This window comes from Gekko japonicus, unplaced genomic scaffold (assembly GCF_001447785.1).
Source record: "Gekko japonicus isolate JY-2015 unplaced genomic scaffold, Gekko_japonicus_V1.1 scaffold5652, whole genome shotgun sequence".
Taxonomy (NCBI): domain Eukaryota; kingdom Metazoa; phylum Chordata; class Lepidosauria; order Squamata; family Gekkonidae; genus Gekko; species Gekko japonicus.
The window spans coordinates 5,838-24,150 of record NW_015168215.1 but is presented as its reverse complement, the minus strand read 5'-3'; the positions used below and the strand labels follow the sequence as shown (position 1 = coordinate 24,150).

At 44.8% G+C, this 18,313-nt stretch overlaps 1 protein-coding gene across 1 annotated transcript; it reads right to left on the bottom strand.

The window, feature by feature from the left end:
* Positions 1 to 97: 97 nt before the first annotated feature.
* On the bottom strand, positions 98 to 17,536 carry FBXL3 (F-box and leucine-rich repeat protein 3). The gene is made up of 5 exons (XM_015415026.1): positions 17,261 to 17,536; positions 12,501 to 12,867; positions 6,017 to 6,139; positions 3,224 to 3,395; positions 98 to 1,708 (listed from the first exon to the last, which is right to left on the bottom strand). The coding sequence occupies exons 2-5, from the start codon at positions 12,864 to 12,866 to the stop codon at positions 1,065 to 1,067; spliced, it is 1,305 nt and encodes a 434-aa protein (XP_015270512.1). The 5' UTR covers position 12,867; positions 17,261 to 17,536; the 3' UTR covers positions 98 to 1,064.
* Between the last annotated feature and the right edge of the window lie 777 nt (positions 17,537 to 18,313).

Sequence of the window (18,313 nt, the reverse complement as noted above, 5' to 3'; positions counted from 1 at the left end):
CTTTAGTTTCCTGAGCTTTAACACCTTAAAACAGGTTTATATATAGATTGACAACCTGCAAATGTCAAATTCACATTTACAAAAATGCATTGGGGGGGGGAAGCTTTTGGAAACAATATTTGCTAGAGTGATTTAATAAGCAGCATACAATTGATTACTTTCTCTACATATAGGTTTAGGTCCAACTTCATAGCTGTATTGCTCTATCTATAGTTTTATCAAAATACTTAACAGCATATTGATTATTGTATGCTGTGCAACAACCTAAAGTACGTTTTGTAGTCTAAACGGCTGTTTTACAACCTGTACTGGATGTCAGCAACTGCAAGTCTCCAATAAAACCAAATCCTTCTCCCTGCAAATTGTGTTACAGTCAGTCGCGGCACCTAAAGTTAAAGTAGCAGGGGGGACAAAAAATACTGTGATGCAGTGATCCCCAGCAGTGCTGAATCTGTGGGCACTTCCTGAATGGCTGCTACCAATCCCCAAACGGTGGGAGGTTCCACAAAATGTTAGGAGGCTTCAAACCAAGCATCCTCCTGTGATGAAGGCAGCCATTTTCAACTGGGCACCCCCCCTTGCAGTTGGAAAGGTGATGCCTCCTGGCTCTTCTCAAGCACCTCCTACTCCAGTGGAGAAGATAAAAGCCAAGACTGGCTCTTTACTGTGGGGAAAAGATCCTAAGGGCAAGAAGCAAGTGAGGACCAGGAAACAAAATGGTGGTTACCATGCTGGGGGGAATCACTGCTCTAATGTCTCAGCAAAATCTGGAACAGAATCTGAGTTATCAGTCAGCTTGTTGTATTGTCTATATACATTAGAGGCCTGACTCAATTAAAGGAGGGCATAACTAGAAAACGTTTTATACAGGTAAGTGCTCTGAACATCCTCAGATTGTTCCCTTCAAGCTAGATTTTAGAAGCCGGCATTAAATAGTACATTAATGTTTCTAAGAACACATTACAATAAAACTCTATGGTATTAAATAACCTTATGTGATTTAAAGACGCAAGAGGGTATACTCAAAACATAAGGTGCTGTTCCACATGAAGTCCTCAGAAACTCTACCATGTGGGCATCATATCTGGAAACCAGACTCTACCAAGGTGTTTTGACACTTCCCAATGAATCTGCTCCAAGCTGTACTTCTGGTCAGGAATCAGGACTTCTTCCATGATAGACAACTGAGAAAGACGGCCACCACACATCTTCACAAACTCCACAAAGGCACTGCAAGAGACTTCACACTCCCCGAGGCCGATAGCTGACAGATTCTTACAGCGTTCTGCAATGCGGATGAGCTCTTCGTCCAGGGGCCGTAATCCATTGGCACACACTACCAGTTCAACCAATCGTGGACATGTCATTCCGACTCTGCCAAGTACATCTTTGCTTACTGACCTCCCAAAATAAAGGTGTGTGACGGGTGTCTCATAACGGAAGAATGGACCAAACTCCTCTTCATATAAGAAAAAATACATCACTAAATTTACTTTGGGAGAATGTCTGATGAAAGCATCCCAACTGCTCTTCTCGATTGCGTGGAAGTGGGTCTGTCCAGGATTCTCACTGACTACGTCTATGCGCAAGTGTTCTAATCGAACATGTTTTTCCGAAGACAGGGCGAGGAGGAGTTCATCACTCAGCAGGTGGTAGTTTAATGCAAGCTCACGCAAACCATGGCACTGGTCGGCTACACAGAGGATCCCTTGAAAAGAGAATTCAGCATGAGAAACCTGCTTTCACCATTCGGCCTATCGCACAACTGAAGACCTGCCTTAAACGTAACTTTGTGAATAAAGAGCTCAAGTACTTTTTTTTTGAGACGAAACCATTCTGCACGAATTAACAAAAATTGTTTTACACAAATTATTTTTTAAAAATATGTAGCATTTTATTCAGGACAGGCTGTTTGCCAACATATAAGTTCTCTTGTGGAAGTGACTAAAGGAGTGACGTCTCCTAAACAGAATTCAAATAACTCTGCCAGGGTGACACATATTGCTAACTGGGACAGGTAAGGATGTGTTTTCCCCCCCCCTCCACTTCCAAAAAGTACAGCCATTGAAAAGGGATGCTGCTAGAAAGAGATACACAGCATTTCAACATCTCTTTTCCATCTTCACAGAAAACTTCTGGTTACCCATCCAGATTCAGGGGACTTGATAGGGGACTGCACCCCTAATATTTTGTTTGTGCATGCACACCTATAACCACCAATTGGATGTGCAAATGGGGCATGGGAGGAGACCACCTGTCTCACAATGAATTATGACACCTACATGAAACATATAAGGTTGAGGTATATAAGGTATATCTCACTCTTATTTTGTAATGCCAATGACAAATAAACTTTGCATTTTAAACAAAATGTTTATGCAGAAGGAAAATAATGTATACATTTGAACATTCGGTTTTCTGGAAATCCAAATGTCCTCCCACTGGCTGGGAGAAAGGGGGAACCGAACTCACCGGTTCATGGTCTTTTGACTCGGTTCAGGGCTCACCCCAAGCCGAACTGGGTTTTTTAGGTTCATGTCCATCCCTACTCCAAATCAAGTACCACCTACAATGATTTAACCTTCAGTTAAGGCAGCTTAAGTCAACAGAATGAGTGTTAGGGTTGGATCCTGTGATCTACTTGTGGATGCATCACATATCTTCTTCCCCACTTTGCCCTCACCCCAGCAGCCCTGTCCAATCACAGAAAAGTTGATTCTTGGTGTTGTGGGGCTCATGTGGAGTAACAGCCACACAGGCTGGTGAGCTACAGAGATAAGGGGACAAAAAGGCAGTTTTGTCCCTTTCCCCCTCCTTACCATAGCCCACCAAGCTATGTGGCTATTACTCCACATAGGTGCTGCAACCGCGGGAAATCAATTTTTCCTTGATCAGAAGAGCTGATTTGGGGGGGGGGGGGATCCACAGCCACCTGAACCTTCTGCTGATGGATGGCTGCCTCCAGCCCTTACTTACCAAGTATACTAATTTGCTTTAGTAATTTCCCCACAGAAGCACATTCACAGAGATACTGCTTCATACTGTTGTATATAATATATAGTCAAAATAACTGATATTACTCAGTGTACTAAACAAAAAAACATGCGTAAATAATCCTGTGGTATTTCGAATCCTGTGATAGATTTAAAATGCAGAGAAGCTGCTTATTTGACAAACTGGGATAACTTAAGATAATCATTTGAGAGTACAAGAGCAAGCTCACCTGCTGGAGAAACATGAGGACAACTGCTCATCTTTAACAATTTCAGGGTATCACTGTTGTTAGCTACCAGTACCTTGAGAGATGGATCATCTACTGGTGTATCATCAATCTTAAGTGAAGAAAGTGACTTGGAGTTTACGAACACCACTGTCAATGCAGAAATAAAGTGTGACTGCAGAAAGAAGGAAATGGCCAAAGTTAGACATGAAACACAACACCCATAGCACAAAACATATTTCATCCACAGTAGAAAACCTGGCAATTTGTGTAATATTTCTGAGCAAGTAGCTTCTTTTCCAGACAGTAGCTTCTTTCTGGACAGACTAGGTCAGTGGTGGCGAACCTATGGCACGGGTGCCAGAGGTGGCACTCAGAGCCCTCTCTGTGGGCACGTGTGCCATCGCCCCAGCCAGGCCCAGACCATCATTAAAGTGTTGAGTTCTCTGCCAAATAATTTTAAGTAAATGAAAGCATTTGGGATTGCTTTCCTTACTTTGTTTGGATCATCTTAAGTTAATGTAGGAGTTGGCACTTTGCGATAAATAAGTGGGTTTTGGGTCGCAGTTTGGGCACTCGGTCTCTAAAAGGTTCGCCATCACTGGACTAAGTAGATGAGATTAGATGGATATCTGAATATTTATCATGAACCTGCAGTTTGCAACTCCCAAGTTATAAAAGCCTCCAAATCCAAATGACACATATAAGGTGGGAAGATGCCTGCCTCCAGCTGCATGCGAGATTTTTAAAAAATGAGACAGGATGCCAGTTTAGGACATGTGTCCCCCTTCTACCTTAAAGGACCTACTGCAAATATCAAAGGGATAAGAGCTTCTGAAAAAAAAAATCTGTCATAATCCTTTGTTAGGATCAGGAAATTTGGAACCAGTGTTCCCTCTAAGCTGAGTTAGTGTGAGCTAGCTCACAGTTTTTTAACCCCCAGCTCACACATTTCTGTCTTAGCTCAGGAAGGATGGCTCCAGAGCAAACTAATTTACGCAGCAGCCAAATCGCTCGCTCACAACTTTAATGCCAGTAGCTCACGAAGTAAAATTTTTGCTCACAAGACTCCACAGCTTAGAGGGAGCACTGTTTGTAACACAGAATTACTACAGCAGAATGCCACACAGCAACAGATTTATGAGGTACTGGTGGTACAGATGAGGATGGTCAGCAGAAATTAGAGATGCAGGTCTCATCCAGTCCATCCCACTTTCAGTTCGGAACAGTGTTTGGAACCGTGCAGCTGGAGAAATAGCCAAGCCAGCACCATACTGGCCTTGATGAGTAATGGCACACCTGACGTCACAAAGAAGAGGTGGCCGCAAGATGTGTGAATTTTAGTTACTTTCTTCAATCTACAGAAAAACAACAGAATAAAGACCTAGCAAAATTAACGTTAAACCACCACGTCATTTCGGGCAACGTTTTAGGAAACAGGAAGGGGAGAGTGATTCTGGATTGTCTTTCAGCAACAAAAGCCAAGGCACAGAAATTCTCAACCAGATGATTCCACGGCAAATGGAAAGCTTTAGGCCAGAGAAGCCCAAAAGTAAAAGGAGCATTTAATGGTCAAACAATGGGATACTCTTGGCAAACTTCAAGCAGCTGACATTCCCGTTTTCTCTAGCTTTTAAGATTAGTTGCTGGCATCATCCTGTTGGTTGTTGCAGCATCTCTTAGTTTCTGAATCTTGAATCAATTTCTTGGTTTCTCAGTGGGTAGTACCTCAGGATAACCTTTACCCAACCAAAACTATTTCCCAACATTGCGATGGCCAGAATACTCATCCAAAAATAGTGCCAAGGCAACGCTCCCTCTAGGCCACCCTGTTGGGTAATATGTAAGGCTTTATGCTTTTTTAGAGTTTCCCCTAGCTGCATGAGCCCAAGAATGAAAGAAGAGAAAACCGGAGAAACAAAAAACACAAGAAGAAATGGACAGAGGCAGGAGAACAAAACACTGCCGGGACAGCTGAGAAGCAAGAGCTGCTCTGTAAATAAGTTGTGAAGCACAGTGGCCTACCTCTGTTCTGACAGGGAGGGCAGTCACAATGCTCCTCTGTGTTCCTGCAGCCGGGGAAACAGTTCCACAGGCAATGCCGCCTGACGCAGATGTGCGTGCCGTCACTACTCCCAGAAGAGCACCCACACATCCAGCAATAATTGTGCTACCTTGTACTCCCTCACCCCCCTAAAAAACCCAGCCAACGTTGCGCCAAGCTCAGACTAACAGGCAGAAGGCAGGGGTGCACGTTTGCTACCTGGCTGTTCACCCCAGGCAAGAGAGCTGAAGGCCAAAAATGAGGTGAAGCCAAAAGAGGGGCCTTGAAACAAGTGCAGGCAAAGCAAGACAGAATTCCTGGCAGCACACATGTCCACCCTCAGCGTGCAAACCACAGGATTGAAAGAAAAGGGAAATGTTGGCGCTCCCTGTACAGTCTCTGAAGAGGGACTAACATGAATGAAGACTGCTTGTAGCAACACTGACAATACGAGGGGTCCGTGCTCTGTAGTATTGCAATGACTGGGGGCCAGCACCATTAACGAATCCCACTAGTATCTCAGAAGTCTGCACACTGAGGTAAGTTGGTATGTAGAGTAACTGAATCATCTTGGCAATACTACCTATGCCCCCACCCCAAGAATAAACTAAATCCCACCGTAACCATCTCTTTGGCTTCATGGTCGCCCCAAATAATAAGACGCGATCGCTTGTTTAACCACCTGGAACCTAGTCTTTGTATTAAGTCAGGGTGAAAACAAGAACTTCAGTTTTCAGCGTGCAAGTCAATACCTTTGGTAAATCCATGAAGCTTGGTCGAGCGGTGGAAATTAAGCCAAGAGTTTTTAAGGAGCAGTTCACGAGCTGTGATAAAATGTCACAAGCTGCTTCAGCCGATTCCTTGCTGCTGTCCACCTTCAAAAGGAAACAAAACAGTGAATGCGAAGTTTCGCTTACACATACGCATCGCAACCTAAGACCTCTCCTGCTGGATCATACCAGCACGCCATTTCCTAACCAGGCACCTCAGAGGGGTCACAAGCAATATTCCCTCTAAGCCTTGTAGTCTTGTGAGCAAAAATTCTACTTTGTGAGCTACTGGCATTGAAGTTGTGAGCAAGCGATTTGGCTACTGCATAGATCAGTTTGCTCTGGAGCCCTCCTTCCTGAGCTGAGACAAAAATGTGTGAACTGGAGGCTAAAAAACTGTGAGCTAGCTCACACTAACTCAGCTTAGAGGGAACACTGGTCACAAGCAGGTGTGGAGGCCAGAACCTCACACTACTGTTGCCATCCAGCAATCGGTATTCAGAAATATGCTACTTCTGAACTCAGGAGCTCTATTCTCTCTGAATTCTTCTAATGTCTTTTAAAAGCCACTCACATTAGGGGTCATCAAATCCTGTCATAGGCTGTGATCACACTGGAGGCTTGGTACGATATGGTGCCGCCTCTGTCTGAACCAGGTTAAAATGTAGTGGAATATATCAGCCACACAGCACACCCTGCTGTGGGTTACCCACGGAGACATCCCGTGGTAAAGCATCCACATTATTGTGGCGCCTCAGCCATGGAGCGAACTGCAAAAAAAATCCAAAAACCATGACTGTGTGCATAGTGCGCGTGTGCACGCATGTGCACATAGGCAATTCTTTAAAAAAAACACCTCCGTAGCGGCAGAACCGATCTGCAGGTTCACACTGCCAAATCCGTTCTACGTGCGCTCCCCCGTGTTCAGACATCTGGCCGTGCGCAATAAATGCGCGGGGAAACAAAAACACCACTTCGGAGGTGGTGGCTTTTTAACCTGGGTCCAAGTCGTCCTCTTACGGGGTGAGTACACCCGGGGAACGCCTGACAGATGTGGCTGTGTGATCCTGCCTGTTTAATCTGTTTGTAAAATGAGCCTATATCGGGCCAAACTACCAGTCTGAACACAACCATAGTGAGTGACAATACTTTGTAGGAAGAGGTACTTCCTTTTTTCTGCCCTGCCCATCAATTTCATCAGTTGACCCCCAAGTTCCAGTACTTTGGGAATGGAAGTAAACAGTTTTCTACCCACTTTTTCCACACCATGTACAATTTGTAAACTTCTATCAAGACTTTTCCCTAAACTGAAAACCTCCAGACTTTTAAAGGAAGTTTAAAGGAAGCAACTGTGTTGCTTCTTGCCTTTGTCAATTAACTATGACAGGGGTCATCTTAGTTTTGATGTTACCTTTCCTAATCTGTGGTATATATTTGAAAATTCAGTTAGTGGAGTTTTACCTTCTAGGCATCCTGAAGAGATCTGACCCTCTTTATTTAAAACTGCTTTCAGCTTCCTTTTTGACTAATCCACCTAGGTTCCTTGTAAGTTTCCTTTTCTGAAATCAAATGTTGAACTTCTGGGGCAACTTCCCATTAGAACTTAATAAAGATGTAGTCACTGTTCCATTCCAGTTCAACACTACACCTCACATTAATAAATCCTGAACAACAATAAGGCCAAGCCCCGGTTTGCCTCTCCTCTAGCTGGTTCCATGATTAATTGTTTCAAGGCATAATCATTTAGGATATCTAGAAATGATTTCTCCGTTGCAACAAAACATGCATTTACTTAATCACTGTGAGAGTAGTTGAAGCAACCAACTATTGGAATGTTTTCTCTTGTCACCTCCCTTATTTTATCTCCATCTCAAGATGAGTGTTCTGGTCAGGGGTGATATTAGATTACCTTTGGGGCCTATTATTTCCACTCACAGTAATGCTGTGGAGGAGTTTATTCCTCTTCAGTTCTCTAGCTCCATTCGGAATCTGACCACAGCTCTTTAAGACACCCTCTTTAAGTCTCCTCAGGCAAACACATTCAGAAGGAATGCAGAAGAGCAAGAAAAGCCGTATCTCAACAGAATGCATTTCCAAGAAAAGCACTGCAACTGTGGTGTTGGTAGCTATTCAGTTGTGTTCAACTCTTGGTGCTTCTATGGGCCAGCTCTCTCCATGTTTTCCAATCTTGTACTGTTTACATATATATGTACTGTGGTACATATAATCTAAAATCAGCCCTCTTGAATACTACTATTTGCCGATTTAGCTGAGTACAGAAAGACACTAAACCTTGATACCATTTAACAGACTACAGTCATGATAGTCTGGCAACAGGGACTACACAAAAACAATCTGAGCATGTACAAACTGTTCACAGGAAACATTACAAGTAATCTGGGAACACACTATTAGCTCATTCACACATCTGGCATAATTATCTTGAGCTGCTCTCCAGGGTGGATTTGATTTAAATCATGATTTAAATCTCGTCAGTAAGAATCGATTTAAATCATGGTTTTTCTACCTCTTGCTGGCCTTAATATTTACAACCCAGATGAAGGTTTCATTTTTAGTGTAATAAATTTTGAGGCTAGTTTTACAGATATATCAGAAAATCACTGCTTTTTTGTTATTTTCCATTTGACATAGATAATTATGAAATCATTACAAGATGAACTACCTACACTTTAATAGATTATAATCATTCATATTTGAACTTTTCTGTTGTACTTTACTGGAAGGAGAAAAATAATTTTTAACAATAGCAACCATTTAAATTGTTTGACAAAAAAAATAATACTGTATAGCAAATGTATTCTTGTATTTGCTTAAAAATCAATGAAGCTACACTCACAAAAATCTCAAGACTTCTAGAGTGTTCTACTCAAAAAGTTTTGTTTTCATTTGTACTGCTTGCCCTTCCGTCTGAAATAATTCTGAAATAATTCTTTACAGAGGTTTCACTGGTAGCACCATTACTGGAATCACCTCTATTGTTCAAGAACCCCAGAATAACCAGTGTTCAAGTAAAAACTGGTATGGTTCTGAGATGACGATAACGATACAGGGGTTGCAGTATCAAGAACTAATAATGACAACAATACTGCATTGTGCATACATATATTCATAAATATTCTGTAAGATATAATACATTCTTAATCAAGCATAACAATATTCCATGTCTTGCGAAACGGAAGATATTCCGGAGAGTTTCGTCCATGACATCATCTGTAACGACATGCAATATTGTTATGCTTGATTAAGAATGTATTTTTATATCTTATAGAATATTTATGAATATATGTATGCACGATGCAGTATTGCTGTCATCATTAATGGTTCTGAGATGGACATAGTATCAAAATTCTTCTGATCAGGATATTAAACATGCATATTAAAAAGAGTTTTTTTAATTTCCTTTCTTATGACACTGAGATGCAAGGCCAGTCATTTCCAATATAAAAAGCAGACAGGCATAACCTGAAGCAACTGACTTTCTTAGGAAGAAAGATTCTCGCACTGCATATTGCTGGAAAAGATTCAGCATTCAGTTCTCTGAAGCTCTCTCTCTCTTTTTGCTGTCAAGTCATGGCTGACTTATGGCAACCCTGTGGAATTTTCAAGGTAAGAGACAGTCAGAGGTGGTTTGCCTGCCTACACCTCATGAACCTAGTGTTCCTTGGTGGTCTCCTGTCCAAAGGTGACCAGAGCCAAACCTGCTTAGCTTCCGAGACCCAACAAGGTTGGGCTAGTCTGAGCCATCAAAGTCAGGGATCTGACTCCCTGAAATGCCACCGAGACAGTCACAGAGTCATCGAGCTAAGTGTTTTGGGGAAGAAGTACAAGATCTCTGGTCAGATCACTGCTACTCCAGATATATCCGTGGAACCAAATGGAAGACAGTGATGCCTGTTTTGCCTACTGCTACCACATACTGAATCAAAAGAACACCCTTATTTCCTACAAACATTCAAATATTTTAAGTTTGGCACAGAAAGACTGATTTAATGCCCAAGGAACATCAGCCTCACCCGAAAATGCTACACACACAAACCTGTTCTATAGATACAGATCACACTGAACTATGGTAACCCCATATGAGCCCCGGAGGACACTATGAATCAACATCTTATAGTAGTCCCTAGCCCCAGGGATGTCCAACTTGCCTCAACCAGGGCCAGGGCTTTTTTGGCCCTGGCCCCCACCTGGTGGAATGAGCTCCCATACGAGATCAGGACCCTGCGGGATCTATTACAGTTCCGCAGGGCCTGCAAGATGGAGCTCTTCCACCCGGCCTTTGGCTGAGGCGGCAGACGTCCCTTTCCTCTCCTGGCTATCTCCCCCTAAGTAGCCTGGATCTTAACATTGGTACTACTGATCAGAATTAGTTTGTTGCACAGTATTCTACGGTATTACTGTTTTAATTGTTATTTTAGTTACCATTTTAATGGTATTGTATTGAAACTGCTGTGAACTGCCCTGAGCCCGTCCACGGGGAGGGCAGTATATAAATCAATCAAACAAACAAACTGGTAATTCAGTTTTATGTCCCAGCTCTTTAGAAGTAGATCCCACTGATATCAATAAGTCCTCCCTCCCTGCTGACAATTCTGAATTAGGGTTTAAATCAGTTGGCAATGCTATGACATCTGCACTGTGGTCTGGAGACTCCAGGTCTGGTGCTTGCACACACGGTGCAGAGGTCCTTAGCAATCGACTTCTCTACTCGGAAGCACTGAGTTGCACAACTATTATCCTGCCTCTTCCCTCTTCTCCACCCAAATCATTAACTTTCTCTCAGCGTTGCTAGAATGAAGTTGGCTGGAAAGCTGTCATTCCTCTTGGCGCCACCCTTTAAAATTCTGTCTACAGGCCATTAAATGTCATTTCATATTCTATCCACCAAGGAACTTTACGAATAAAAAAATGTGTTGGTTTATCTTTCTATTCACATCTTCTGTGGCATATCTGCATTTAAGGGCTGCTTATTATAAGACATTATATATTCTGGTACAAACTCCCAAGAAGAGTCAAACTCTTGCTTTTCCCTGCGAGTGAGAAAAAACAGGGCCAGGCATATATTTTAAAAGGAAATTTTAAAAGCTCAACATACATGCACACCTGTTTTGTGCTTGGGAACCAGGAACTGACTATAAAATTTAAGCAGAAACCCTCAAACATGAGCTTGCTCAACATATATGTAAGTTGCACCACTCTGTCTAAAAGTGATTGTCTTTACACTGTTTCACTATACTCACTTAGTTTGGCAGTCCAATCTGCACTGTAACAAGCCTGGCCAATAGACTGGGTACTATAAAGGACACAGCATTAGTAAGCTCAAACAGAAAGTAGAAGTTCTGAATCCAGAATTCCCTCTTCTTCCTTTGTTTTACAAACTTGTACTAAGAATTAAAAAGTCAAATTAATTTTCAGTGTCTTTGTGAGGTACAAAAGTATATCCATGCACACCCAGGAGATATGGTTTGTTTTCTGAAAGCCAGTTTGATGTAGTGGTTGAGTGCACGGACTCTAATCTGGGAGAACCGGGTTTGATTCCCCACTCCTCCACTTGCACCTGGCTGGATGGCCTTGAGCAAGCCGTAGTTCTGATAAGAGCTGTCCTTGAAAAAGAGCAGTTTCTGTCAAGAGCTCTCTCAGCCCCACCTACCTCACAGGGTGTCTGTTGTGGGGAGGGGAAAGGAAAGGAGTTTGTAAACCGCTCTGAGACACCTTTGGGTAGTGAAGGGTGGGGTATAAATCCAATCTCTTCTCTTCTTCTACTTAAAATGCGCACCTAATGGGAGAGTTTATTTGGCCAGAAGGATTTCTACCAGCTGAGCACAATTGTGTTGCTTTCCACCTCCTGCTACAGTAGAAGAAGAAGAGAAGAGATTGGATTTATACCCCACCCTTCACTTGGAGTCTCAGAGCGGCTTACAAACTCCTTTCCCTTCCCCTCCCCACAACAGACACCCTGTGAGGTGGGTGGGGCTGAGAGAACTCTGACACAAACTGCTCTTTCAGGAACAGCTGTGCCAGAGCTTGTGACTGACCCAAGGTCACATCAGCAGGTGTAAGTGGAGGAGTGGGGAATCAAAGCCGGTTCTCCTAGATTAGAGTCCTGAAATGCTTTGCAGGAAGGAACAGGAAACCCCCAGGAACATCATGGGGCATTCTGGGCTGTAGTGGAAGGCAAGAAATTCATGCTATACTCTGTTAGATCTGAGCCTATCATCACTACAGAAAGTATTACCATACTGCAAAATATGTTGTTTCCATTTTTTCCTGTTTTCTTAGACACATTAATTGGCTGTTTGGGACAGATAAATAAATTCAGTTTCTCCCCATCAAGCCACTGAATGGTACCGGTGTAATTGTCTTACTAGAGAGGAGGTGTGCCCATGGAGTTGGAATAGGGCCAACAATCTACAAAATACACAACTTTTTTTTAAAGCATAGTTACCTTGAAACTAACATACTGTAGATGATTGGAATGCCTTTTGATAATTTGCTTAATGAGCTCTGGATGAGTAGCCTTCAAATAAGATGTAGCTGGCTGATTCAGCTCAAACTCAAAACATCTCCACAGCTCAGGCATATGGAACACCTGGTTCCACCTACGGCAGACCTGCGATGCATGGGCACGATCGAGGAGAGGTAAATACTGGAACACCTGCAGAACAATGTCTGGAATGAGGTTTCCCCAATCAGGGCTCTGAAGCACTTGGGCACATCCTTGATCCGCTGTCTTCCGCTTTTTGTCCCCTGTTGTATTCTCCTCATCTGATAAGTGATCGCTGGCTTTGCTGTTTTTTCTTCCTCGTTTCATCCTATCAAGATAAGCAAATATTTATATAATCAAACGTGATTTCCACTAATGACTGTGCTTGGATACATTATTTAAGCAGAGAGTTCTCAAAAGGTGAGAAATGCAGAATAAATGTCCATATTGGAAATACTCATCTGGAAATATTTTATAACGCTTTATATTCTGAAATGCGATACATAAAGTAACACTTTTAACTGTAAGAATCTAGTGTTAATTGTGATATACTTTGAAAATTTTTACTACGGATTGCATTCTACAAGGTCTCTCACTTGATCTTGCCCGATCCCCTACACACTGCAGCCCCCTCTCCTGCACAACTTTTGTCCACACTTTGTCAGACTCGGACCTGAAGTGGGATTTATCATTGTTGCATTGCTAATGCCAGTTTCACTTTTGTATTCTTGCTTGCTCGGGACACATCTGGCTTTGTTTGCTATCACATGCCCTCACTGCCATGAGATTCCTAAGGGGGGGGGGAGAGTGTGAGAGAGCAATTGTTGTAGTTGTAGGGATCTGCCACCATAACTGTAACTCTTGTTGAAGCAGCCCCCAAGGAGTGCCTGGGTTTTCACACGGGAGTAACCTTGGGCTTTGGGACTAGCTAGCTAAGACTTTGGGAATAGCTAGTTTGGTCATATATCTATTAGAACCATTAGTAAGCTGGTGTGTGTGACGTATGTGTGGAATGTGGGCATTCACCTTTACTTTCCATCTCCCGCCCTGGACTTGCCAGTCCTAACAAGGGCGTTCATCTCTGCAGTTGACCAAATCTTTCCAATAAACTTCTTTAAGTAATATTGGCTGAAGAGTGGTCTCACTGGGAGTCTGACACATGTATCCCATTAACCCTACTACAGCTGTTCCGCTAGTCAAAAAGGGCTACTTTCCCAAGCCAAAGATAAAGTTGTTAGGAAAGACCCATTTCATTATATTTAGTTTAGACATCTGACAGCATGCAAACTCTGAATCTGATACACTTTTGTGAGAACAACTGTTGGGTTTATGTCACTCTGAAGCATACACAAGAGATGGTTAACAACGAAGGGGAGAGGGTAGCACAGAAACCCCTTGAAAAGGTCTTACTGCAGCACTTGAAAAATGATGCATTTATCATAACACACGCTGCATAAGGTTATACACAAGTTTTTCATTACAGAAGCTACAGAAGCAATGTAATGATGGGAACAAGGGCAAGTAGCCGCATTAAGACATCACGAACAAGGCACAGTTTGTGCATGACAAGAATGTTCACACTGAAATTGAGGACTTCCTAGTTGAGGTGGTCTTCAATCTAACCAGCTTGTGATGATGCCTGAACCTGGGCACTTTTACAAACTGATTCTTGCTATCAACTGGTATTCTTTCAAACCAGGATTAAACTGTGGATGCAAGATTCCCATACGAAAATACAAAGAGTTATCTGGTACATACATGTCTTGCTCGCTTATTGAGCTCAACAGAGATTAATTATACATGGCTTCATTTGAGCCCTGCAATTAATTCCCAGAATCCATATTTTGGCTGCAACTCAAATAATTGGCAACAGTGTAGTCATACATACCAGTCAGGCTCCACCTGAGAAACAAAAGAGTTCTTTTGCGTTTGTTTTGAACACATACATATACTAAGCCAGTCAATGCTGTGTGTGCGTGTGGGGACGGGACTTTCACTACTTTTTACACTGCGGAGACTCATTACATCAAAGTAAGCCAAACAGTTACTGATCTTTTAAATTACCTTTTCAGAAAACAATGTGAGAACAGACGGGTGACAAATAATACTAGGTGTTTCCCTCATATCTGAAACATCCTGGACTCTGTAAAACCTCCACAGCACCAATGTGGTGCTGTGGGCACCAAGTCACACAGGTCTCCTACACTACTCTCATCCTTCTGCCCAATAAGCTACTTTGGGTAGGTACAGGGACCTTATCCACCAGTGAAAGGAACACCATCAGGAAACACCATCACTGCCACCCGCACCTGCTATACTAATGCTTCTAAACAGGAAGACAGTCACAAAAACTGGAGTAACGAAATTTCATGCGCTTTGCATGCCATAAGGCCTGTATGCCCCTTTCCAACTCTATGATTCTATGTTGGATGTACGTGAAAAGGTGGCAGCCAGAAAAATCTTTAGTGAAGAGTGTATATGATTACGGGTGAATTTTTAACAGAAGGAAGAAAGCCATGGAACTGGGTAGGTGGGAGAGAGAGAGGGATTCAGGCTAACACACAGTTATTCACGCTTTTGTAAATTAAAAAAAAAAAAGTTAAACTGGCCTTCTTTTGCATCCGCCCCGACCTTTGCCGGTCCGCACTTTGTGTCAGAATGGCCCTATGTAACAGGGTATTACTGACAATAATGTCTCAGAGGCACTGAAATAAGCACTCACAGCAATACGAGCAGAGGAACAGGCCTAATGCAACTCTTTTTGGAGCAAGCATGAAGTGGCAGCAGAGGAAAGACAGCCTGTGGGTTTTTTTTTAAATTTAGATGGCAACATATGAGGCTGCAAACATATGCTGAGAAATAAGCACGACCCTTGCACCTGAGACTGGCACAAGCAAGGAGAGAGAAAAAGGGGACTTCAGTTGCATTATTATCCCGTACCTGATACACATGGTCAATAAGCAGCAGTTTTCAGACCTGGGCTGTAGTGAACTGGGGTGGGGGGCAGTGTTCCCTCTAAGCTGAGTTACTGTGAGCTAGCTCACAGTTTTTTAGCCTCCGGCTCACACATTTTTGTCTTAGCTCAGAAAAGAGGGCTCCAGAGCAAATTAATGTATGCAGTAGTCAAATTGCTTGCTCACAAAGTAGAATTTTTGCTCACAAGACTCCACAGCTTAGAGGGAGCATTGGTGGGGGGTGGGGATTCCCATCTCAGTGCATGGTGCTATACAAGGATCAGGGAGTCTGTGTAACAAACCCACTCCTTGGGGCAGCACAGAATCCCCTCGAAAAAGTCTTAGTGCAGCATCTCCAATTGCAAGCATCAGAAAGCAAGTGAAGCTGAAAGTCCTCCCTCTCCCCAAGACCCTGAGAAGCCACTGCTAGTCAAATTAGGCATTATTGGTCTTGATAGGCCAAGGGTCAAAGAAGCTTCATACGTTCATTAGTCTGGGCTTGGGGGGGGGGGCTACACTCAGTGGCAAAATGTTTGCTCAGCATGGCAAAGGTCCCAGGTTCAATCCCCGGTGTCCCCAAAATAAAAAGGACCCGGTTCCTACCTGAGATCCTCTGCCAGTCTGAACCTCTGACCTTGATGGACCATCGTCTAACCCAGGGAAAGGCAGTCACAATGGGCTGTGGCTCAGTGGTAGAGCACCCGCTTGGTACGCATAAGGTCCCAGGTTCAAGCCCCCGCATCTCCGCTTAGCCTCAGCCAGGGATGTTTGCTTAGCCTCGACCAGGGCAAGGGCCTTTTCAGTCTGTGCCCCAACCTGGTGGAACATGCTTCCCCTGGAGATCAGGCCCTGCAGGACTTACTACAGTTCCGCAGGGCCCCTTTCTTAGTGCCCTGCTGTTCTGGATACTATTTGGGCACCGGAGTTTGCTGGGGTACCTATCTCTGCCTGACATGAGGCATGGGTTTTTGTTACCATTTACTGTGCCGCCTGTTGTTTATGGTTTTATTGTTTATGGGTTTTATGTTGTAAGCTGCCCTGAGCCCACTGGTGGGATAGGGCGGGGTATAAATCAAACAAATAATAATGATAATACTCTCAAGTTAAAAGATCTGGCAGCAGGTGATAAGAAAAGACCTCCGCCTGAGATCCTGGAGAGCGCCGCTGCCAGTCCGAATAGACAATACTGACTTTGATGGACCCAGGGTCTGATTCAGTATAAGGCAATTTCATGTGTTCAATCCAATAATTTTGGGGAGGGGCTGCAGCACAGAGTTCCCAGGTTCAATCCCTGGCGTCTCCAGTTAAAAGGACCAGGCAGCAGGTGATGTGAAAGACCTCTCTGCCTGAGACCCCGGAAGAGCTGCTGCCAGTCTGAGAAGGCAATACCGGACTTGCTGGACCCAGGGTCTCCGTTCAGTGCAAGGCAATGCAGGACCACAGACGCAGGGCAAGCTATGCGACCTGAAGAGGCAAGACCCTCGGCCACGACCAGGAGGACTCCCTTGAGCATCCCTGACCAGTGTTCCCTCTAAGCCGAGTTAGTGTGAGCTGGCTTACAGCTTTCTAGCCTCCGGCTCACGCAGTTCTGTCTTCGCTCAGGAAGGGAGGGGCTCCAGAGCAGAGCAGTTTGTGCGGGAGCCGGATTTGCTCGCTCACAACTTCAATGGCAAGAGCTCACAAAGCGGAGGTTTTTTGCTCACAACGACCCCCCCCCCCGGGCGCGCGCCCTCTCCCCAGGCCCCGCCCACTCACTCACCCACCTACCTGACCCCCGTCAGCTCCGTCCCGCGCGTCACTCAACCCGGGCCAGGGCCGCCTCATCAGTGGCCCCGTCCGGCTCCGGCGGGCAGCTTCGCCTCCCCCGCTCACTGCCGATGCAGCCACCGGGAACCGAAAGCGAAACAACACGGGCGGGCGACCGAGAGAAGGATAGAAAAATAAGGGGGGGCGCCGCCGCCGCCCCTTGTTCACTTCAGGCGCCGGAAAGCAGAAGCGCCGCCGACAGCAGCAAAAGATAAAATGGCGGCCGCTCCGCCTCAGACTCGGGTCCCTGCCCCGCAAAGGCGCATGCGCGCGCCGGGGAGCTTGATTCCGCCCCGCCCCCCGCCACACCAGCACACACACACACACACACTCCAGTGTTCCCTCTAAGCTGAGTTTAGTGTGGGCCAGCTCACAGCTTTTTCCGCCTCCGGCTCACACGGTTTTTTGCCTTCGCTCGGGAAGGACGGCTCCGGAGCAAACTAATTTATGCAGTAGCCAAATCCGCTCGCTCGCAACTTCGATGCCCGTAGCTCACAAAGTAGGATTTTTGCTCACAGGACTCCACAGCTTAGAAGGCACGCACCCTCGAGCGCGTCTGGAAATGGACTAGATTCTAGGGGGCGGGTGGGATGGTCGGCAGGCGGGACTTCGGGCTGTGCTTCGGCTCTCGTGTCGTCCAAGGGAGGAGGGCGGCTGTTCCGTCGGAAAGCGTTGCGCTGGCTCTGGCCGGCGTCGCCTTCTGCTTTCCTAGGAACGGATCTGAGGGTCAGACTCAAGTCTTGTGGAGGGGATCTACTAAAAGGAAGGACGGGATTGCCCATTGGAAACAATAGGAGACGCTTGAAGGCCCATTGGCGCCAAAACCAGTTCTGGAGAGGAGGCGCGAGAAGCATATTTGACCCCCAGGAACTCAGGGGCAGCCGGAGGAGCCGAAAGGAGGCGGGGGAAGATTTGCGCCAAAACCAGTTCTGGAGAGGAGGCGCGAGAAGCATATTTGACCCCCAGGAACTCAGGGGCAGCCGGAGGAGCCGAAAGGAGGCGGGGGAAGATTTG